The sequence below is a fragment of the Nomascus leucogenys genome, chromosome 5, assembly GCF_006542625.1.
Source record: "Nomascus leucogenys isolate Asia chromosome 5, Asia_NLE_v1, whole genome shotgun sequence".
NCBI classification, from domain to species: domain Eukaryota; kingdom Metazoa; phylum Chordata; class Mammalia; order Primates; family Hylobatidae; genus Nomascus; species Nomascus leucogenys.
In genome coordinates, this window is record NC_044385.1 from 44,252,555 (window position 1) to 44,277,842 (window position 25,288).

A 25,288-nucleotide genomic window follows, 5' to 3' on the forward strand; every position below is an offset into this window, starting at 1 on the left:
TCTACTCAGATTAATGTATGGCCATATGGCAGTAGACTTCTTTATGCTTAACGCTTTCTCAATTTTAAGTAAGATGTTTGAATATTACACTGATGCAGAAGTTATTTCATAAGCATAGCTTTTTCTTGTGTGGGGTGGAAAGGGAAGAGGATTAAATCACTCCCTCACTTGAGCACATACATAGCTGGAAAATGTGTGGAAAGTTTCTTGATGTTGAGAAAAAAAGACAGTGTCTTGTTAATCAATAAATTCCGTTTATTTTTCTTTTACTATGTCCTTTACTATATCTTAACTATAGCCTTGCTATTTTCTGAACTCCTCACAGAGGCCTTCTCTGAGCCAACTAAATTAATGATAAAGAATTGTAATTCTTGGCTGGGCGCTGTAGTTCACGCCTGTAATCCCAGCACTTTGGGTCACTGAGGTGGGCAGATCACCTGAGGTCAGGAGTTCAAGACCAGCCTGGCCAACATGGTGAAACCCCATCTCTACTAAAAGTACAAAAATTAGCTGGGCATGGTGGCATGCCCTTGTAGTCCCAGCTACTCGGGAGCCTGAGGCAGGAGAATGACTTGAACCCTGGAGGCGGAGATTGCAGTGAGCCAAGATTGCACCACCGCATTCCGGCCTGGCAACAGGCGAGACTCTAGCTCAAAAAAAGAAAAAAAAAAAAAAAAAGAATTGTAATTCTTATACCCTTGCCCTGCTTCTTTATCATTGTATAATTTTAAAAACAACTGACATATATTATACAGGTACTTGTTTATTGTCTATTTCTACCACTAAAAGGGAAGCTCCAACTGCTATTTGATTAATTTCCCTCCCAGGTCCAATTTTGATTATGTTACTCTGACCAAGCTGATCTTTTCTCTTCAATCTAGACCTTTTAACTACCTTCAAAAATACAATAAATATAATTATTCTAGACTTCTTTCTTTATGTGTGTGGTGTTCCTAATTTAACTACTGTGTAATCACTTGATAGTATAAACTGTATTTTTTTAGGATACACTATTTTTAAACAGCTTTATTGAGGAATAGTTTATGTATATTAAACTGTAGGTATTTGAAGTGTACGAATTGATATGTTTTGATGTTATTTATATACTCATGAAATCATTACCACAATCAAATAATAGACATATAAGTTACCCCTTAGAGCTTCTTTTTGTCGATTTGTAAATCATCCCCTACCCTGTCCCCAGGAAACCACTGATCTGCTTTCTGTCACTACAGTTTGTATTTTCTAGAAATTGGTATAAGACGAATCACACAGTCTGTACTGTTTGGCTTCATTTACTTAGCTTACTGTTTTGAGATTCATTCATGTTGTTACATGGATTAGTAGTATTTTTTTCTTTTTATTACTGAGTAATATTTCATTCTATAATTTGCTTATTCATTGATTTGTTGATGGACATCTGGATTATTTCCAGTTGGAGGCCATTACAAATAAAATCTTTATGGACATTTGTGTACTAGTCTTTATGCTTTTATTTCTTATGCTTTTATTCTCTTTGATAAATAACTATCTGTGGAATGGCTGAGTCATATGGTAGATATATGTTGAAGTGGTAAGAAACTGCCCAGCTGTCTTCCAGTGTGGTTGAGCCATTTGACATACTCACCATCAGTTTCTAGGGCTCCAGTTTGCTTAGTATCCCCGCCAGTACTTGATCTGTTGGTCTTTTTAATTTTAGCCTTTCTATTGGATGTATAGTGCTCTCTTAACTGTGGTTTTAATTTGAATATTTCTTTTGACTAATGATTTTGAGCTTCTTTGATTGTGCTTATTTGTCATCTTTATATCTTCTTTGGTGATATGACTTTTCAAATATTTTGCACGTGTTAAAAACTGAGTTGTTTGTCTTCTTATCAAGTTGTGAGAGTGCTTTTTTGTTTTACATACAAGTACTCTGTTGGATATATGGTTTGCAAATATCCTTTTAACAGTGTCTTTTGAGGAGCAAAATTTTTTATTTTGCCAAAATCCAATTTATTATTTTTTCTTTTATAATTTGTACTTCCTGTGTCATATTTGAGAAATCTTTGCCAAATTCAGGTTTTCTAAGATTTCTTGTATGTTTTCTTGGAGAAAGTTTTATAATTTTATCCCTATACTTAGGTCTATGATCTATTTTGAGTTAATTTTAGTTTATAGTATGAGGTAAGAGTCCAGATTTTTTTTTACATATAGTTATACAATTATTCCAGCATCATTTGTTTAGAAAGATTATGTTTCATTGAATATTTTGACATTTGCCAAAAATCAGCTCACCATATATACACGAGCCTATAACTAAACTCTGTTCATTGATCTAAATGTCTGTCTTTTACCAGTACTGTCTTTATATCAATACTGTCTCTATACCAAAATATATGTGTTATAAATCCTGAAATCAGTTAGTGTAAGTTCTTCAACTTTATTCTTCTTTTTCAAAGTTGTTTTGGCTATTCCAGGTTCTTTGCATTGGCTTATAAATTTTAGAATCAGAGTGCCAATTTCTATGGAAAATGTCGGCTGGGATTTTGATTGAGATTGTGTTGATTTGTATGCTAATTTAGGCAGAATTCACAACAATTCTGAGGCTTCTGGTTCATAAGTATGGTATATCTTTTCAATTATTTTGAGGTCATATTCAATTTCTCCCAGCAGTGTTTTATTTTTTCAGAATACCAATCTTATACATCTTTGGTCAGATTTATTCACAGTATTTCGTATTTTTTGAAGTTATTTTAGATGGTACTGCTGTCTTAATTTCAATGTCCTGGTGCTTGTTGTTAGCATATAGAAGTATAACTGATTAAATACATATTTATCTTATATCCTACAGTCTTGCTAAACTCACTTATTATTTCTAGTAGGTTTTTGTTGGGATTTTCTATGTAGATGATTGTGTTATCTACAAATAAACACAATTTTACTTCTTCCTTTCCAACATGTATGGCTTCTATTTTTTTCCTTGCTTTTTTGCATTAGATAGAAATTCCAATGTAATTGTGCATAGAACTGGTGAGAGCAGACATGCTTGCCTCATTTCTGATCTCATGGAGAAAGCATTCATTCTTTGATTATTAAGTATTATCTTAGCTAGAGTTTTTTTCACAGATTTCTTTTATTAAGCTGGGGAATTTACCATCTATTTCTAATTGCCGAATTTTAGCATGATGATTGCTGGAACTTGTTGAATGCTTTTCTCCATCTATTGAGATGATCATATATTTTTCCTATCTGTTAACATGATACATTACATTGATGATTTTTGAATGTTATACCAACCTTTTATTCTTAGGGTAAACCTCACTTAGTCATGGTATATTATAATCTTTTTTTATATATTGTTGAATTTGATTTAATAAAAGTTAGTTTGAAATTTTTGCATCTATGTTTCTGAGGTATATTGGTCTGTAGTTTTCTTCCCTTGTAATTTATTTTCTGGTTTTGTTATGCTGCCCTCATGGAATGATTTGGAAAATATTCCCTCTCTTCAGTCATCAGGAGAGTTTATGTTCAGTGCTATTATTTCTTCTTCATATGTTTGATAGAATTTGCTAGTGAAATCAGCTGTGTTGAATTTTTTAAGGAAGATTTCTAACTACACATTTAATTTCTTTAATATATAAGAGCTATTTCAGGATCTTGTTCTTCTTAAGTGAGCTTTGCTAGTTTGTATCTTTCAAGGAAATTGTCTTTTGTGTAAGTTATCAAATTTATTGGCATAACATTGTTCATAGTATTCCCTTATTATTCTTTAATCTCTGCAGGATCTATAGTGATGGCCTCTTTCACATTCCTGATACTTTTGTCTTCTCTCTTTTTTCCTGATAAGTCTGGCAAAAGGTTTATCAGTATTACTGATTTTTCCAAAAAGCTAGCCTTTGTTTTCATTGACTTTTCTGGTTGTTGTCTGTTTTTTATTTCATTAATTTCCACTTTAATTATATCTTTCTGCTTACTTTGAGCATATTTTGTTCTTCCTTTTCTGGTTTTTTAAAGTAAAACTAGATTATTCACTTGAGACCTTTCTTCTTTTAATGTGTTTAGTATTACAAATTTCCTTCTAAGCACTGTATCTCACAAATTTTGATATGTTATATTATTTTCATTCTTTTCAAAATACTTTTTGGTTTCCATTTTGATTTATTTGGTCAATTGGTTATTTGTGTCACTTAAGTTCCAAAATTTGGAGATTTTTCTAGATTTTTTTGGTTATTGATACCTAATTTAATTCACTTGCAGTCAGAGATGATACTTTGTACAATTTAAATTTATAAATTAGAATTTAGATTTGTTTCATGGTTCAGAATACAGGCTATATTGGCAAATATTCCATGGACACTTGAGAAGAATATATATTCTGCTCTTACTGGATGTGGAGTGTTCTATACACATCAGTTAGATCAACATGGTTGATACTGTTCATGTCTCCTATATCCTTACTGATTTTTCGTCAACTTATTCTATCAGTTATACTGAGGAGACGGATGGGGCATAGTGGGAGTCCTAGCCATAGCTAAGGGTAAGAGCAGGTAGGCATGATGCCATGGACATTTTCAGACTGTTTTTATTCTGATTGTTGTTTCTGTTGTTGTTATAAACTGAAAGATACTGTATTCAGTAAAAGCTGTGAAGAAAAATTGTTTCAGTTTTTTATAATAAAATACAGTGATGATATGAAAAAGAGAAGAAGAGTTATTGAAATTTTTAATCATAATTTTGGGTTTGTCTATTTTTCCTTTTGGTTCTGTGAATTTTGCTTCATATATTTTGAAGCTTTGTTATTTGGTGCAAAAGCATTTAAGATTGTTGCATCCTCTTGATTAATTGGCCCATTTATCATTATAAAATGGTGATCTTTATCCCTGGTAATATCCTTCGATCTGGATTTTTTTATATTAAAATAGCCACCAGCTTTTAAAAATTAATATTACCATATCTATCTATATCTATATGTTTATATGTTTAATAAAATATATTTTAAGTTGCCAAGTGGGTTTGTATTTTCTATTATCTTGGAAAATCCTTTTCTGATATTTGCAGTATTACTACTGGCTACTCCATCAATAATGTGTGACTTTAAAGTAATGTAGTTTTAAAAGTGTTTTGATATCTGTTATTTGTGGTTTCCATAATAGCTTTTTTGAGGGAAGAGACTTCTATTAATCTTTCATAGATAATACATCTAGGGCTTCGTAATTTAGATGTATTGCCCCAGGTGGTCATTAATTTAACAAGAAGGGATGTGTCTTAAAAACTCTATTTTTTGTACTTCAACTACAGAATTTGAAAAACATTAACTCCTCCACTCAAGTTTTTTTCATTAAGAAAATTTTTAATTGACATGTAATAATTATACATATTTATGGGGTACAGATTGATGGTCCAATACATGTATATAATCTGTAATAATCAAATGAAGGTAATTAGCATATTAACCACCTCAAACATTCATCATATCATTGTGTTGGGAGCATTTAAAGTCCTCTCTTCTAGCTATTTGAAAATATACAATAAATGTTTGTTAACTTAGTCACCCTACAGTACTATAGAACATGAAAACTTAATTGCCCTATCTAGCTGTAATTTTGTATCCATTAACTAACCTCTCCCTATCATCCCCTTCTCCCTTCTCTTCCCAGACTCTAATAACCATGATTGTACCTTCAACTTCTATGAGCTCAACTTTTTTAGCTCCTGTATATGAGGGAGAACATGCAGTATTTATCTTTATGTGCCTGACTTGTTTCACTCAATATAATGTCCTCCAGGTTGCTGCAAATGACCAGCTTTCCTTTTTTCTTACGGCTGAATAGTATTCCATTGTGTATGTGTACCACATTTTCTTCATCCATTTATCTGTTGATGGACACTTAATCCATATCTTGGCTACTGTGAATAGTATTGCAATAAACATCAGGATGCAGATATCTCTTCAAGATATGGATTTCCTTTTCTTTGGTTTGTTGTTGTTTTTGTTGTTGTTGTTGTTGTTTGTGAGCTAGTCCCACCCTGTTGCTCAGGCTGGAATGCAGTGGCATGATCTCAGCTCACTGCAACCTCTGCCTCCTGGGTTCAAGCGATTCTCGTGCCTCAGCCTCCCGAGTAGCTAGGATTACTGGCATGCACCACTGCACCCTGCTATTTTTGTATTTTTTAGTAGAGATGGTTTCGCCATGTTGGCCAGGCTGGTCTCTAGCTCCTGACCTCCAGTGATCAACTAACCTCAGCCTCCCAAAGTGCTGGGATTATAGGTGTGAGCCACTGCACCTGGCCGTGATTTCCTTTTCTTTGGATAAATATTCATTAGTGGATTGCTGGATCCATATGGTAGTTCTATATTTGTTTTTTTTGAGAAACCATCATACTGTTTTCCATAATGGCTGTACTAATTTGCATTTCCTCCAGCAGTGTAAGAGAGTTCCCTTTTTTCTGCATCCTCACCAGCATTTATTATTTGTTTGTCTTTTTGATAATTAGAATTAGCTGTTCTAATTGGGGTGAGATGGTATCTTATTGTGGTTTTGACTTACATTCCCTTGATGATTACTGATGTTGGATATTTTTTCATATACTTGTTGGTCATTTATATGCCTTCTGAGAAATGTCTGTTCAGATCCTTTGCCCATTTTTAAATTGGATTATTTGGGGTGGTTTTTTTTGTTTGTTTGTTTTGTTTTTTGCCGTTGAAATTGCTAGAGTTCTGTGTATATTCTAGATATTAATCCTGTGTCACATGAATAATTTGCAGATATTTTCTCCCATTCTACAAGTTGTACATATTCACCCTATTGATTGTTTCCCTCATTGTGTAGAAGCTGTTTAGTTTGATAAAATCCCATTTGTCTATTTTTTATTTTGTTGCCTGTGCTTGTGAAGTGTGACCCATAACATCTTTGCCCAGATCAATGTCCTCAAGTGTTTCCCCCATGTTTTCTTCCAGTAGTTGTGCAATTTTTAGTCTTATATTTAAGTTTTTAATAGGTTTTGAGTTGGTTTTTATATATGGTAAGAGATAAGGGTCTAGTTTCATTCTTTTGCATGTGAATATTCCATTTTTCCAGCATAATTTATTGAAGGGGCTGTACTGAAGTTATTTGTCTAAGTCAAGTAATATTTTCCCTAATTTTCTACACTTAATTCCCTATTACTTGCAGAGGACTTCTTTTCCGTGTACCAGTTTTCCACTCAAAAATGCCTTTTTCCTCATTGAGGTAGATAATAGAATTCTAAATGAGTCATCTTCTATATATCCTCACATTATCATAACTTTCCTAAAATTATGCTAGAATTAAACATTCCCTCCAATCCTGTGTACTCTGGGCACTTCCTCCTTTGCTAGAGAGAATATTGAAAACTGTTTAATTAAATAGTTTCCTATTATTATCTCACTGATATCATTCTACTCTTGAAACCAAGAAGTTGGATCATTCTTGTCTTCTGAGGTGGTCCCAATGTAGACTTAGATGGATACTAAAAAATTTGGTTACAATGAGGATTTATTTCATTTATTTATTTATTTATTTATTTATTTCACCTTTCATAGTGCAGTGTTTTTTTATTTTGCTACATATATATTACAAGAAGATGTTACCAGAACCTTTTCTGGACACTAAGTTTGTATATTACATATATATATATATATATATATATATAATTTTGTATATTATTATTATTTTGAAATGGAGTCTCACTCTGTCAGCCAGGCTGGAGTGTAGTGGCGTGATCTCAGCTCACTGCAACCTCCGCCTCCCAGCCTCAAGCAGTTCTCCTGCCTCTGCCTCCCAAGTAGCTGGGATTACAGGCATGTGCCACCATGCCTGGCTAATTTTTGTATTTTTGGTAAAGATGCGGTTTCACCATGTTGACCAGGCTGGTCTCGAACTCCGGACCTGAAACAATCCGCCCACCTTGGCCTTCCAAAGTGCTGGGATTACAGGCGTGAGCCACTGCGCCCAGCCTAATTTTGTATATTATGATTATTCCGGTTATTTTACAATAATTAGATTAAATTTCTTCATATATTTTCTATCTCATGGTCCTCTTTGTGTCTCTATATTATCTATTCTAAAAGCATCCTCCTTTTTTTTTTTTTTTTTTTAAAGTCAGAGCAAGTTTATTAAGAAAGAGAATGGCTGCTCCAGGCCCGGTGCGGTGGCTCACGCCTGTAATCCCAGCACTTTGGGAGGCCGAGGCAGGTGGATCTCAAGATCAGGAGTTCAAGACCAGCCTGGCCAACATGGTGAAACCCCGTCTCTACTAAAATACAAAAATTAGCCGAGCATGGTGGTGAGCACCTGTAATCCCAACTACTTGGGAGGCTGAGGCAGGAGAATCACTTGAACCCAGGAGGCCGGAGGTTGCAGTGAGCTGAGATTGTGCCATTGCACTCCAGCCTGGGCAATAGAGTGTGACTCTGTCTCAAAAACAAACAAACAAAAAAGAATGGCTGCTCCATAGGCAGAACAGTGGCATGGGCCACTGGTTGCCCATTTTTATGGTTATTTCTTTATTATCTTGATTATATGCTAAACAAGAGGTGGATTATTCGTGAATTTTCCAGGAAAATGGTGGGCAATTCCCAGAACTGAGGGTTCCTTCCCTTTTTAGACCGTATAGGGTAACTTTCACACATTGCCGTGGCATTTGTAAACTGTCATGGTACTGGTGGGAGCGTAGCAATGAGGACCGCCAGAGGTCACTCTTGTCGCCATCTTGGTTTTGGTAGGTTTTAGCCAGCTTCTTTATTGCACCTTGTTTTATTAGCAAGGGCTTTATGACCTGTGTCTTGTGCTGACCTCCTGTCTCATCCTATGACTTAGAATGCCTAAATTACTGGGAATGCAGCTCAGCAGGTCTCAGCCTTATTTTACCTAACTTCTATTCAAGATGAGGCACTCTGGTTCAAACATCTGACACCCCCCACCCGCTCCCCTTTATAAGTTTTCCATTCTAAAAACATCCCTTTTGAAATGTACTCTGGTATTTAGACTCTTAGACTTGATTATGAGTATTGTTGCCACTTATTCTTTTTATGTCTGTGTACAGTTTTGCAGTTTCTTTTGATTTTATTATGTAAATATTTTTGTGTACATATATTGTCTTCTCAATTGGATTTTATGTAAGCTTTTCAAGGACAAGGATTTTATCCTGTCCCCTACTCCTACCCTCTGCCAAAATCCCTGAAATACCTAAAAATCACGGAATAAATAACATGGGTTCAGTGAATATTGTGCTTATTAAAGGTGGATGTGTTTTGTTCCACTAAATTCTAGAGAAGATTAAGCCTAGGTTTGGAGTTTTACAATTATGGCAGAAGGCTTTTGAATTTTAAAACAAATTCCAGGGTTGAATCTCAGGGAAAGGTACCTATCACTTTTGACCGATGACAAGGTCACTATATCATTGAACTTTCGGTGGATTTGTTAATAGTTAAAAGAAATATTCATTTACCCTTTTCGAAGCTTGGTTTTTAAAAATTTTTAATTCCGTATATAAATTAAAGTTTTTACTTTTATTTTCTCAAAGCCGTTCTTGGAACACCTCACAGCTTGCCACATCTGATGAATCCATCCATCTCTCCTGCATTTTTACATTTGAATAAAGCACATCAGGTACATAAATAACATTGAGTACTGAAGCATTAAATATTTGGAGTGAATATTTTGTTTGTTCTTAACACTTAAAGTTCTCAAGAAATTAAATGAGTATTTTGCTTTTAAACAAAATCTTTAATAGTAAGTATAGCTATGTAAAATCATAACTTAATGAGTACATCAGATTCAATTAAGCTAACCAAAGCAGTAGTTATGTACCACGATAAATATTATTGATTCCAATTTGTATGGCATTAAGAAGGAAAGTGGTATATTTTTTCTAGATAATAAATAAGTTGTTCAAACCAGGGATTCTTATGTGGTCTTAACTCAAAAAAGTATTTCTAGAAAGAAAATATAAATGAACAGTAACTTAATTCTTAAAATTGAATGAATATTATAAAAATAACTCATGTATATGGGAATAGAGTATGTTTCCTACCTTTTTTAGATAAATATTTTAAATGTGTGTTTATAGATTTAAATGTCTGTAATATTAGAGATAAGCATTACTCATTAGTTTCAGGTACTGTTTAAGAACATAGAATTCTAATTACAAATCAAACAATATATAATCGAATCTTAATATAAGTTGAATGAATGAATATCTGGTCCTAAATCCGGCTTTTATTTTTCATCCTTAGAATCTAACACAGGACTTGGTGATACATTACAGAGTTTTTATTCATTCATTTACTCAATGTATTTTATTGAGTATCTGACATATGTATTAGACATTGTGCTAATCATCGAGGCTACTGTGTGGAATGTAACATTTAAAGTCTATGTTATTATAGAATTTCAACCAGTAGAGAAAACACATTAAACAGTTAATTACAATAAGGAGTGAAGAGTAATATGAGAGGGGAAGTTCAGAGTATTGATAATATTCCCTGTGTTTTAAGAGAAAGACCAAAATGCTTTACTTTTAAGGCCCATACATTTGAGTTGGCCCCTCCTGCCTCTCAACTCACTGCACATCACTGTCCCACTACAACAGCCTGGTTTTGGTCCTCAAAGGACCTTGTTTTCTCGTCCTTCGGTCTTTTCTTCTGCTGGTCCTTCTTCCTGGAATGCTTCCCACCCCAACATCACCTAATTCCCTCCCAGACTTCAACTACAGCCTTCGGATTGCAGTACAAGAATTAGTTCCTCCAGGAATCCTTCCTTGAATCTTTCAGGCTAAATAACATTCCTCCACTATTTGTTCTCATAGCCCCCTGTATTTTTCCTTCATATGATTACCATGTGTAATCATGTTTTTTTTTTTTTATTAATTAATGGCTCCCTTCCTTAGGGGATTGTAAGGTCTATGAGGGCAGATCTTATTGTACTTCTCACTAAGTAGCACAGTGCCTAGAACATAGAAAGTGCTCAATAAATCTTTGTTGAATGATTAAACGAATAAATAAATGAATGAATAGAATGTTACTGTCATTGAAACCAAAAAGAGTTGAGAGGAGGGAATGAAGGATGAAAGAATGTAGAATTATTTCATGACTACATGGCCCCCTCTTGTGTATTATTAAAATAATTAATTAGCTTTGCCTGATAAGTTGGAGAGTGAAATATTATGTTTAGAAGCAATGACTTTTACTCAGATCGACTGGAGAATTGAACTTTAAAATGAATTGGGTTATACAACATGTAGCTTTTCAAAATTAAACTAACAACGTTTTGTCATTTTCACAGAGCTCAGTTATGGGTAATACTTCTAATTTATTCCTTCAGAATCTTTCTCATATACCACTGGCACAACAACAATTAATGAAGTTTGAGAATATTCATACTAATAATGTAAGTATGGTATCATTTTTTCTTTTAGAATCAGTTCATTTCTTTTCTAGAGTCAGGCTGTGGATCAGGTTGTTTATGAATTTTCACATGTGTAGCTTTTTTTAGGTCATATCTTATGGCCATGGATCTTACCTTTTTTTCTTCTTTTGTAGAAACCCGGCTTACTTGGAGAGCCCCCAGCTGTGGTACTTCAGACTGCACTAGGGATAGGGTCAGTGCTTCCATTGAAAAAGGAGTTGGGACATCATCATGGAGAAGCACATAAAAGTAAATGATGTGTATTTACTGAGAAGTCAGTAAACAGTCAGGTTTGAGATTTAAAGATAGCTTACCTATGTTCTAATTTTATTTACAGGGGGGTCAAATTTGAGTTTTATTTAGTCATTTAAAATTTTGAGAACCCTCTTGGCTTTTCTATTTTGGATACTGGTGAGTTACTGATGGACTTGCTTCCATGCCAAGATAAGACTTTCCCTATCGGATATGCTTTAATATTTTATGCAGGTTCACAGCAGTACAAGGTAAAGACACAGATCCATTTGAGACTGACATGCTGCCCACTGGGCTGACAGCACATATGGATCCATGTAATTGTTGCCAAGATAAGAAACCATTCACTTTTATTTTTTAAAATCTAGTATTTATAAATTTAAAGTTTGATTATTTATTTGTATTATTAAAAAAAATTTAACCTCTATATCAGTAGTCAAAGACAACTAATGTGTGTACTTTGTGCTTCTAAAAACATGGCAAACAAAATAGCTTTTTTGGCAGGAAAACAGAAGCATGGTGTTATACTAAGACTTCTTATTTGATGTGATTTTGAAGGGCATTTTCAGCTTGAAGCTTAATTGAAATTTGCTCAGAAGTGAGCATGCCGAGTAAAAACAGAAGGGCCACCAATAATTAAAAAAAAAAGTCAATTAAATATGGGTAGCTTACTTAACCTTTTGTCCAGTGATCAAATAACTTAGTTCTGACCGTTAAAATTGACTGGACAAAAGTTAAGCCAGTGAACAAATTTTGTGATATCATGGGGTCTGTCTTTCCAAAAAATTAAATTTTTTATGTCTAAAAGCTTATGCAAATATGTATTATTTGTGTTGGATTAACTAATAAATTATTTGCTTTAGTATATGCCGCTTTAAGAACACTGAAAAGTCAGTGTCCAAATAACTATATTCTAAACGTTAGGGGAACCAAAGTATCCATCTCTAAATGATTATTACTAAAAATAATTGAAGAAATTTGTTTAGTAAATTTATAAAATGGTAAATCTGACTTAGTTGTCAAAATTAGCTTTTTCCACTTAATTTTGACCTATAGATTTTTTAAAAAGTGGAACGGTTCAGAATTTTCCTATTAAAACTTTTATTTGCTAGCCTGGGCAACATGACAAAACCCTGACTTTACTAAAATACAAAAAATTAGCCAGGCATGTTGGCACACGCCTGTGGTCCCCGCTACTCAGGAGGCTGAGGTGGGAGAATCACCTAAGCCCAGGAAGTCGAGGCTGCAGTGAGCCATGATTGTGCCACTGCACTCCAGCCTTGGCGATGGGAATGAGACCCTGACTCAAAAAACAAACAAACAAAAAAGCCCTTTTATTTCTTCCAGAATTTCTTGTTATTTTCTATAAATAAAAACATAAAACTTTCATGTATTAAATTTAGTGCTTATCTATTAACAAATACTGATTTAAAAAAAGAAACCAGTGATATGCTGGTAAGTGTTTAATAACCAGCTCTCTAGGTTGAAAAAAAGGGCTTGATTTGTAGCATTTGTGCATTTCTGTTTGTGAATACTCCAGCTGTGACTGATTTCAAGTTACCAATATGAAGACACTTAACTTGATAGCTGGGAAGAGATGTGTATTAATAGCTCTCATGAGCTGATGGAAGCCAGCTAACCAAATTTATTATTGGATTCAATCAAACTTCATTAAATTTTAATTTCAGATAACTTTTTAAACTTAAAACTTAATTATTTCCTTCAGTTATGGAAACAGTCAAGTTGCAATGACTGGGCATAAAAAAAAGCACTAATACAGCTTAAATGCCAAAAAGTACATAAACTTTGCCCTCAACTTTAACAATATATAATTAACAATTATATATCAAATTTAAAAACTTAAAAATTTCTTATCATTGAGGTTACCCTGAAAGTTGCTGAAAATAAGAGCATTATTACTATTGTAGATTTTTGTTTTTTTCATAAAGGAACCGACTAATTAACCTCTAACCTTACCTTTTGCTGTTATCTAACAGGTACAAAATTGGTTTCTCTGCATTTTGCTCATAACTTAACAAAATTAAAAGGACTATTGTGAATAAATATTTTCTAACTAAAAGCTTTTTGCATTTATGGTTTGCTACAGCATCTAGCCTGATTCCAACTCAAACAACGATAACAGCTGGAATGAGCATGTTACCATTCTTTCCAAATCAGCACATTGCTGGACAGGCTGGGCCAGGGCACAGTAATACTCAGGAGAAACAGCCAGCCACGGTGGGAATGGCAGAAGGAAATTTCTCAGGGTCGCAGCCTTATCTTCAGAGCTTTCCAAACCTTGCTGCTGGAAGCTTGCTGGTGGGACACCATAAGCAGCAGCAAAGCCAGCCAAAAGGCACAGAGATAAGTTCAGGGGTAAGAAAACTGTGGGTGCACACAGATGTATATATACATGTATATGTATATATATTCCTTTTAAATTATATCTTAAATTGTCATGTCAATGAAATGACTTTTTCATAGTTTACATTTACTTTTAAAAATTGAAGAAAACATTGCACTCTTTTAAAAAATCTGTTATTATAAATAAGCAAACAAAAAATCCATTTTTTGATAAGTTATGCTAGCTAGCATTTGGGACTATCTTAATTATTTGCCAGTTTGTAAGTAAAGTAATTTTAATTTGTGTAAAATGAGTTATGTCTCTTTAAATGTGGATTCTTTATTCCTTATAAGAGAATAAGGAATTTCCAGAAAGTTTGTGATATACATGGTTTTCAAAAATACTTGCTATTTTAAATATAAGATATAAACTAGTTTAAGTTCAGAATTTTGTAGTTTGAAAAGCTTAGGAGTATCAATGCTTATTCGCTTATATAGTAATGTTATTTGTAAGGCTTTCTAAGTACATAGTAATGCTGTTCTTTCAAACATACTTTTTTCTATCTTAAATATATATTTGGTAGCTAATTAAAGTATTTTAATATTTAAAGGCAGAACCAATTTTATCTGCAAAATATCAAAACCAGCTGTTAAACTCTGGTGTGTTCAAACTAATCTGGTCTCTCTTTTAATTCTGGAAGTTTTTACCGAATCATTTTATTGGTTAAAATACCACTGATATTTATAAATATTGTAATAAGTAGGTAGACTAAAGTACATCTAATTTTTATTGTATTTGTACCCTAAAATACACTGTAGTTTGTAAGTGGTATAAAACTTAGGCTTAAGCAGTTTGTAAGGAAAAGAAATCTATGTAGATTCTTGTATTCAAATGTCAAAATAATAATACTGAATTTGTAAGAGGTTTTAGTGTTACCTAGCCATAGCAAGAGGTATGACTAGAATGCCCTACAATTGTATATTGGAAAGCTAATGCAATTCTTTTTTTTTTTTTGAGACCAAGTCTTGCTCTGTTGCCCAGGCTGGAATGCAGCAACACGATCTCAGCTCACTGCAACCTCTGCCTCCTGGGTTCAAGCGGTTCCCCTGCCTCAGCCTCCCGAGTAGCTGGGATTACATGCACGCACCACCATACCTGGCCAATTTTTGTATTTTTAGTAGAGATCGAGTTTCACCATGTTGGCCAGACTGGTCTCGAACTCCTGAGCTCAGGTGATCTTTCCGCCTCAGCCTCCCAATGTGCTGGTATTACAGGTTTGAGCCACTGCACCTGGCCATCAATTCTTTATAGAATGACTTTAAAAAATTTATCTGCAGTGTTCATTGCTTGAGTTATTGAGGGAAATTACACAAATAAAACTTGTATATGAATACTTCATATCTCCTTGCAATCTTTAATTCATTGAAAGCCTCAGAGTCTTTAGAAGAACTGTGGATTTTAGGTGATTCACATAATGGGCAAATGAGTCTATCTACAAGAGGACAGCCAAAATGGGGGCAGGTTCTGGAAAATAAGTCCTGTGAAGAAGAATTCAGGAGAAATGGATATATGGAACCTGGAAAGGGACAACCAAACATATACATTGTTAAACCTATTCAAAGAGTAGTCATACAGTATTGTGTGTACCTCCAGCGGGCAGAACTGGCTATTAAGTACAACATATAATAAAGCAGATTTAGGTTTAATATAAGGAAGAACAATTCAAGCTTTTAAGCAAAGAGAAAGTTTATTTCACAAAGATGTGAATGTCATATCACCAAAAGCAATTAAGCAGACCCCAGGCAAGCATCCATAAAGGATGTTGTGTTAATAGAAATGATCCCTCTTTCTGTCAATAGGGGTTGTACCAGGTAACCTCAGTGTTTTCTAATTGTGAAATTTTAGACTTGGCTGAAATGATTAGTTTAACTTTGCTTTAGATGTTTAGGCCTGCATCTTTAATATTGTGTTGGCCAGTAAGTCTTGAGTCTACGTTTTTGTTTCTAGAATCACCTCTAGTGCAAAAATAATAAATAATAAATAAAAGAGATTTGGACTCCAACTCCCAACCTTTGAGAATTTTATTCAGGGAGACAGGGATGATAACCAGTTTCTGTTTATTGTGGTAAAATATACATAACATACAATTTACCATTTTAACCATTTTAAGTGATGTGGCATTAAGTACATTCACATTGTTGTGCAGCATCGTTACTCTCCATCTCCAAAACTTTTTCATCATCTCATACTGAAACCTGTACCTGTTAAATAATAACTCTCCATTTTCCTCTCCCACTAGCCCAGGTAACCACTGTTTCTACTTTTGTCTTTGTGAATTTGACTATTCTAGGTACCTAGGTGACACAATATTTGCCCTTCTGTGTGTAGCTTATTTCACTTAGCATAATGTTTTCTAGGTTCATCCATGTTGTAGCATGTATCCAAATTTTCTTCTTTTCTAAGGCCGAATAATATTCCGTTGTACGTATATACCATATTTTAATTCAGCCATGTATGGACATGTGGGTTGTTTCTACCTTTTGTTTATTGTAAATAATGCTGATGTGAACATTGGTATCTGAGTCCCTGCTTTCAATTCTTTGAGGTATATACCCAGAAATGGAATTGCTGGATCATACCATAATGCATGTTTAATTTTTGTTGGAACTGTCATCCTTTTTTCCACAGCAGCTGCACCATTTTACATTCCTGCCAGCAGTGCCCAGGGATTCTAATTTTCCAACATCCTCGCCAACACTTGTTTTCTGTTTTAGCTGTCTGTAACAAAAATACCATAGACTGAGTGGTTTAAACAACAAACATTTATTTCTCACAGTTTGAGAGGCTGGGAGTTCTAAGAGAAGGTACAAGGTGCCAGCAAATCCAGTGTGTGATGAGGATACTGTTCCTGGTTTGCAGATGACCATCTTTTCATTCCATTTTCACATGGTAGAAGGCTGGAGCACGCCCTTTCATGTATCTTCTTATAAGAGCACTAATCCCACTCTTGAGGGCTCTACTTTAATGACCTGATTACCTCCCAAAGGCCCCACCTTCTAAGACCATCACATTGAGGCTTAGCATTTCAACATATGAATTATGGGGAGACTTAAACATTCAGTTCCTAGTGATAGCCATCCCAATGTGTGTGAAGTGGTATCTCATTGTGGTTTTGATTTGCATTTCCCTAATGATTAGTGATGTTGAGTATTTGTGTGTGCTTACTGGTCATCTGTATATTTTCTTTGGAGAAATGTCTATTAAAGTTTCTGCCCATTTTAAATCAGGTTCATTTTTGTTGTCATTGCTGAGTTTTTAGGAGTTTTCTACATACAGTTGACCCTAGAACAACGTGGGTTTTAACTGCACAGGTCCACTTATACTTGGATATTTTCAAAGAAATATAGTGGGAAATTTTTTGGAAGTTTGAAAAAGTTTGAAAAAACTCACAAATGAACCCCATAGCCTAGAAATATTGAAAAAATTAAGAAAAAGTTATATATGTCATGAATGCATAAAATATATGTAGATATTAGTCTAGTTTGTAATTTACTACCATAACATATACACAAACCTATTATTAAAAAGTTAAAATTTAGCAAAACTAACATACATACTTACAGACGGTACATGGCACCATTCACAGTCAAAAGAAACGTAAACCAAAATAAAGATGCAGTGTTAAGTCATAACTGCATAAAATTAACTGTAGTATATACTGTACTACTGTGATAATTTTGTAGCTACTTCCTGTTGCTATTGCGGTGAGCTCAAGTGTTGAGAGGATCCACTTAAAATGCTGTATGTTGCTAATCATCTCCATGTGAGCCATTCATCTCTCCAGTAAATTGCTTATTGCAGTAAAAAGTGATGTCTCATCATGCTTGCATATTTTTCATCATGTTTAGTGCAATACCATAAACCTTGAATAACATCCTACAATCCATAAAAATGCCACTAGTGATACTTGAAGTGCTCTCAAGAAGCAATGTCATAACATTGCAAGAAAAATTCGAATTGCTTGATGTGTACCAAAGATTGAGGTTTGTAGCTGCTGTTGTCCACCATTTCAGATAGATCCATATTGTAAACAAATGATGTAATTTATGGTATTGATAAATACTACAATACTGTAAATGTGTTTTCTCTTATGGTTTTCTTAATATTTTCTCCACTTTATTGTAAAAATACAGTATATAATACATGTAACATACAAAATATGTGTTAATTGTTGGCTGTTGGTAAGGCTTCTAGTTAACAGTAGGCTATTAGTTAAGTTTTTGGGTAGACAAGGGTTATACATAGATTTTCCACTGTGTAGGGAGTTGGCATCCCTAACCCCCATGTTGTTTCAAGGGTCAACTGTACCAGAATCCTTATACCTAATACATAAAAATATACTGATACACATTTTCAAGAAATGTGTATTTCTAGCATCATCTAAATGTGGAGTTGGAGTTTATTAAACTCATTTATTTTGTTTGACATTATTTTTAGTACCAGAGGTAAATAAGCTTTGCTTTTGTTATTTGGTCATAAAATATAAAAATCTCAATAAAAATATTGATAACAGGCCAGGCATGGTGGGTCACGCCTGTAATCTCAGCACTTTGGTGTTGAGTCAACACTTTGGCCAAGGCGGGGGGCATCATGAAGGTCAGGAGTTTGAGACCAGCCTGGCCAACATGGTGAAGCCCCATCTCTACTAAAAATGTTAAAAAATTAGCCAGGCATGGTGGTGCAGGCCTGTAATCCCAGCTACTCAGGAGGTGGAAGCAGGAGAATCGCTTGAACCCGGGAGGCAGAGGTTTCAGTGAGCCAAGATTGCACCATTGCACTCCAGCCTGGGCAATAGAGTGAGATTCCATCTCCAGAAAAAAAAAAAAAAATAGGTAAATAGATAGATAGACAGACAGACAGATAGATAACAGTATTTCTGGAAAAGATATGGAATTTGGTTTTTCTTGTGAAGATGAATTCTTTCCTGGTTCAAGTGAAAAGGTTGTATAAGATGTCCTTTCATTCTCTTTTAGTTCTAAAGTTCTATGGCTCTAGAATAGTTTTTTAAAAACCTGATTGAACAACTAATAGCAGGTGAAATGTGATAATTTTAGTCAACATCCATAAATATTTCATAAGTATACTAGATGTATTGAAAAATAAGTATTTCTGTATTCTTCATTTTTATTTTTGTGTACCTCTCATTAAGTACTCCCTCCTTTGTTTTTGTTAAATAGGTTGCCTCTAAGAATCAGACTTCACTCTTGGGAGAACCACCAAAAGAAATTCGGCTCAGTAAAAATCCATACTTGAATTTGGCAAGTGTGTTGCCCAGTGTGTGCTTATCATGTAAGTAAGGGCTCAGTATTCTCGTGGAGTTTTATTGAATACTTTTCATGATAAGTTTTACTTTAATTTTTGACATAACGGAAGCAAATAATACCTATTGACCAAATTAAGGCCTAAATTATTCTTTAAATTGAAAGAATAATTAAAACTAAGACACTCAAAATGCATGCTATTTTATTTAAGGAAAACATTACAACTCATAGAGGATCATTTTTCTTAACCGTAAGTTTAAACCTATAAGTAATCTTATATATCTTGAGTATTTGAATACTCCCAAAATGTACAAGCTACCAATAATTGGTGGAAGTGGAATTCTCATTTACTTTTTGGAGGAACCCCTCAAGCCTTCAGTTACTATAAGTCAACTATTCATTCAAGTATCGTTTTAAGAGAAAATCACAAATGTGATGTGCTCCAGGCACAAGGATGTTCACTGCAACATTGGTTGTAAATAGTGGGAAAACTGGAAAATACTTAATATTTGTCAATAGGGGAATGCTTAAATAGTTCATCATAAAATTGAATACTGTGCAACTTTTTTTTTATAATTGAGGGATATCTATGTATACTGATATGAGATGAACTCTAAAGCATATTTTGGCAAATATATGCATAAAATGATTCCATTTATGTTTATTTAAAGTTATATATCCTTACATGTATATACTTGAGTGTGCAAATGCATGAAGTAAAACCAAAAAAGTAAATTCTAAACTATTACCTCTGGGAAGAAGAATAGGATTAAATGAAAAGAGATGAAAGATGAATTTCATTTTTAATGTACAGCCTCTGTATTTTATGAAATATCCTTGAACCCAGACATTAATTTGTAATTTTTTTTGAGCTGGAAAAAAATGTAAAGGCACTTCTAGTATACCTGTTATATATTGATCTGGTCTAAAAATTGATGGTGACAATTATTACATTTATAAGAATGGTTAGTTTACATTTTGTATGCCTTGTTTTAGAGACTAGACACACACACACACACACACACATACACACATATGTTTTGTTTTTTTTGAGACATGGTCTCCCTCTGTCACCCAGGCTGGAGTGCTGTGGTGTGATCTTGGCTGCTGCAGCCTCCACATCCTGGGCTCAAGTGATATTCCTACCTCAGCCTCCCGAGTAGCTGGGACTACAGGCATGTGCCACCATGCCCAGCTAATGTGTGTGTGTGTGTGTGTGTGTGGGTGTGTGTGTGTGTGTGTGTGACAGAGTCTTGCTCTGTCACCCAGGCTGGAGTCCAGTGGCGTATCTCGGCTCACTGCAACCTCCACTTCCTGGGTTTAAGCAATTCTTATGTCTCAGCCTCCCACGTAGCTGGGATTACAGTCATGCACCACCATTCCTGGCAAATTTTTATATTTTTAGTATTTTTATAGAGATGGGGTTTCACCATGTCACCTAAGCCAGTCTCGAACTCCTGGGCTCAAGTGATCCTCCCACCTTAGCCTCTCAAAGTGCTGGAATTACAGGCATGAGCCACCATGCCCAGCCAGACATACATGTTTTTGAACCTTTCCACCAAAATTATTTACCCATGGGACAGGTGTCTATTTTGTTTCAAATGAATATGACAGTATTATATACTTCTCAGGGGAAAATTATTTAGTTGTATATTGGCAAACTAAAATTTTGTTCTATTTGATAATATGCTGAGTTACAATTTATAATTTATAATAAAATATTTGTTTATAATATAATTTATAATAAAATAATTTATTTAAAATAACCTAAATAAAATAAATTTATAATAAAATAACCTAAATAAAATAAACTTGTTGATTCTGCCTTTAGCCCCTGCAAGTAAAACCACTCTTCATAAGACTGGAATTGCAAGCAGCATTCTGGATGCAATCTCTCAGGGAAATGAATCACAACACACGTTGGAAAAGTGCATTGCTTATTCTCCACCTTTTGGTGATTATGCACAGGTAAATAATTCCCAGGTTCTGATGATACACAGAAAAATTGGTTCAACTATATATTGAGTTCACTGAATATGAAATTGCGATTCCTATGTTATTAACATAGGCAAATCAAATTGCACTGATCTATGTATTTCTTACTCATCATTTGAAATTTGGGAATGTGTTCAAGACATTATTTAGTATCATTTTGCACTAGATATTTACCTCTCATTGTTTACCTAGTGGTTGGCAAACTACAGCCCGTAGAACAAATCTAGCCCATCACCTGGTTTTGTAAATAAATTTGTATTGTAATTACAACCATGTCCATTCATTAACATATTGTCTATGGTGCTGTCATGCTATAATAGAAGAGTTGAGTGATGACAACCAAGACTATGTGGCCTGCAAGATTAAATATTTACTCTCTGGTTCTTTATAGAAAAATGCTGCTAACCTCTGGTTTGCACTAGCATAGACCTAAGAAACCCAAGGGAGTGCCTCTGTTCTTCTCCACTGTTTGTAGATGTAGAAAGATGATCATATTTACAGACACTACTGTGCTAACTTCTAAATGAGTCAATCAATAACATAAAAATATTATGTCCATAAGATGTCCTGTGTCATTACTTAAATATGTCAGTTTTGCTTTGGCCTTTCTTCAGCTTACTCTTAGCAGTATAAGCTGAATATATATCATGTTAGCCCTGTGTGAATTATGGAATCATAAGCGTCCACAAGAGTCTTATAATTATCAGTTCTGACTCTTACTTTCCTAGAACAGCCACCTTCTTCTCAGCTCTATCCTGTTTGTTGGAGCCTTGTCTCCACTTTGATTTCCTTGGAGCAGCTTTGTGTTTGCCTGACCCATCTCTAATAAACTTAGAAAAGAAAACCACTTAGAACAATTGATGCCTGATTATAAGAGTACTAGAAACAGCCCAAGTTCTGTAAAAATGGTACAGCTGGATATTGGTGAAATATTTGCCATCTCTTATATACCTGGGACAAGTCAGAAAAATATGGGTTGGGTAGATGATGTAATTAGGTGACAGTATATCTATATTTAGACAACAGTGATCACAAATTGCTGCAGTCTGAAGGCATTCTCTTATACTGATTCATAAGAGCCATCTTCAGTCCTTTATTAGATAACATTTGAAGTAATGACTTAAAGACATTAATTGTAAAATTTACAAGATATAGTCCTGTACAATTCCAATTTGTTTCTTTTCAAGAAACAAACTTTTTATAAACAGGAGAAGCACAATAAATTTTTAAAAAATTCATTAAATACATATTTAAGCTTTAAAAATTTTTTGAACTTAACTTTTATTTCTTTTTAAATTGGCCTTTTTCTTAGCAGTTTTGCTTATTAGATGACTGTGATTTATTGTGTACTTATATCCATAGAAAGACTTTCTCATTCACACATGGAGAAATTCTGTGATAATGATGCCTTTTGCATTGCCGTATGTCTTCTGCCTCCACACTTGCTTGCCCAGAGATATGGTGGGGAAATGAATCCTCCCTGCACTGTTCAGTGTCTCCTTTGACAGTCCCTGCTTCTAGCGCACGCTTGTTCATAAAATGGGATTTGTTCTCTCTCTCGTGTTCTTTCTTCCTTATAAACTTAATTAAATGTTACTAATGGAACATTAAAGTAAATGGAATTAAACTAATGGAATACTAAAGTAACTATTATAGAAAAAGGTGGTCGTGTATTAGGAATTCTTTCTACTATTTCCACTGCTGGGATGAAGGAAGAGGTCTAAGGGAAAGAAACCGAAAGTGTTTGTTTTCTTTTTAACACTTGCTATATGCTTTGTGACATAAGTGGTTACTATTTCTAAAAACCCTGTGAGATTTAGTAAACTGGCTAGCCATATGTAGAAAGCTGAAACTGGATCCCTTCCTTACACCTTATACAAAAATTAATTCAAGATGGATTAAAGACTTAAATGTTAGACCTAAAACCATAAAAACCCTAGAAGAAAACCTAGGCAATACCATTCAGGACATAGGCATGGGCAAGGACTTCATGACTAAAACACCAAAACCAATGGCAACAAAAGCCAAAATTGACAAATGGGATCTAATTAAACTAAAGAGCTTCTGCACAGCAAAAGAAACTACCATCAGAGTGAACAGGCAGCCTACAGAAGGGAGAAAATTTTTGCAATCTACTCATCTGACAAAGGGCTAATATCCAGAATCTACAAAGAACACAAACAAATTTACAAGCAGAAAACAAACAACCCCATCAGAAAGTGGGCAAAGGATATGAACAGACACTTCTCAAAAGAAGACATTTCTGTAGCCAACAGACACATGAAAAAATGCTCATCATCACTGGCCATCAGAGAAATGCAAATCAAAACCACAGTGAGATACCATCTCACACCAGTTAGAATGGCCATCATTAAAAAGTCAGGAAACAACAGGTGCTGGAGAGGATGTGGAGAAATAGGAACACTTTTACTCTGTTGGTGGGACTGTAAACTAGTTCAACCATTGTGGAAGACAGTGTGGCGATTCCTCAAGGATCTAGAACTAGAAATACCATTTGACCCAGCCATCCCATTACTGGGTATATACCCGAAGGATTATAAATCATGCTGCTATAAAGACACATGCACACTTATGTTGATTGTGGCACTATTCACAATAGCAAAGACTTGGAACCAACCCAAACGTCCATCAATGATGGACTGGATTAAGAAAATGTGGCACATATACACCATGAAATACTATGCAGCCATAAAAAAGGATGAGTTCATGTCCTTTATAGGAACATGGATGAAGCTGGAAACCATCATTCTGAGCAAACTATTGCAAGGACAGAAAACCAAACACCCCATGTTCTGACTCATAGGTGGGAATTGAACAATGAGAACACTTGGACACAGGAAGGGGAACATCACACACTGGGGCCTGTTGTGGGATGGGGGGAGGGGAAGGGATAGCATTAGGAGATATACCTAATGTAAATGATGAGATAATGGGTGCAGCACACCAGCATGGCACATGTATACCTATGTAACAAACCTGCACGTTGTGCACATGTACCCTAGAACTTAAACTATAATTAAAAAAAAACCCTGTGAGATTTAAATGACCACCTTCATAATACAAATGGAGAAGCACAAAGGGATAAATAATCTCTCCAAGTTCATACAGTTGGTAAGTGATTTCTTGATTCCAAAGGCCACATTATTTATACCATTGAGAAGTTTCTTCAGGCATGGAAGTAATATCTCAGAGAAACTATGTAGGCTGCTCTGCTTATGGATTAGGAGAGATGAATATGTCAAGGCATAGAGAGACAAAATAATCTTTATCTCCAGTAAAACGATCAGATTTAAAAACCTAATTGGCATTTCCAATATTGATGATGTTGCTTGTATCATACTATCTCCCTACAGATAACCATTATTAAAACTGGACTAGGCTGGGCGTGGTGGCTCACGCCTGTAATCCCAGCACTTTGGGAAGCCAAGATGAGCAGATCACGAGGTCAGGAGATCGAGACCATCTTGGCTAACACGGTGAAACCCCATCTCCACTAAAAATACAAAAAATTAGCTGGGCGTGGTGGTGGGCACCTGTAGTCCCAGCTACTTGGGAGGCTGAGGCAGGAGAATGGCGTGAACCCGGGAGGCGGAGGTTGCAGTGAGCCGAGATTGCGCCACTGCACTCCAGCCTGGGCGACAGAGCGAGACTCTGTCTCAAAAGAAAAACAAAACAAAACAAAACTGGACTAAATATGAATGAAAACCAACTACTTGAAAGCACTAGAGAATGAATGACCAAAAGCAGGCAGAAACAGGAGAATTATTCCTTGAAACAGGAAAACATCACTGTATGATATTTGTGTTTCTGTAGCTTTTTGCCTAATGCCACTCCCTAGATGGAGAAAGCTGCAGTCTCACTAGCTTGAGGAGTCAGAGGACAGAGTTCAGAACTGTTAGCAAGGCTGTTAAGTGAAGGGGGGAAATCATGGAAAAGAGGGGGTTGCA

At 34.9% G+C, this 25,288-nt stretch overlaps 1 protein-coding gene across 4 annotated transcripts in view; it reads left to right on the forward strand.

The window, feature by feature from the left end:
* The window catches only part of RAVER2 (ribonucleoprotein, PTB binding 2), a 97,763-nt gene that overhangs the window by 58,119 nt on the left and 14,356 nt on the right, over window positions 1–25,288 (forward strand). For 2 of the 4 annotated variants that reach the window (XM_030812955.1, XM_030812956.1), the window contains exons 6-11: window positions 9,526–9,611; window positions 11,286–11,390; window positions 11,543–11,657; window positions 13,768–14,036; window positions 19,242–19,353; window positions 21,157–21,293. In XM_030812955.1, the coding sequence (XP_030668815.1) occupies window positions 9,526–9,611; window positions 11,286–11,390; window positions 11,543–11,657; window positions 13,768–14,036; window positions 19,242–19,353; window positions 21,157–21,293 (824 nt within the window). The remainder of the gene's footprint in view (window positions 1–9,525; window positions 9,612–11,285; window positions 11,391–11,542; window positions 11,658–13,767; window positions 14,037–19,241; window positions 19,354–21,156; window positions 21,294–25,288) is intronic. The other 2 variants (XM_030812957.1, XM_030812958.1) reach the window with 1 other exon arrangement.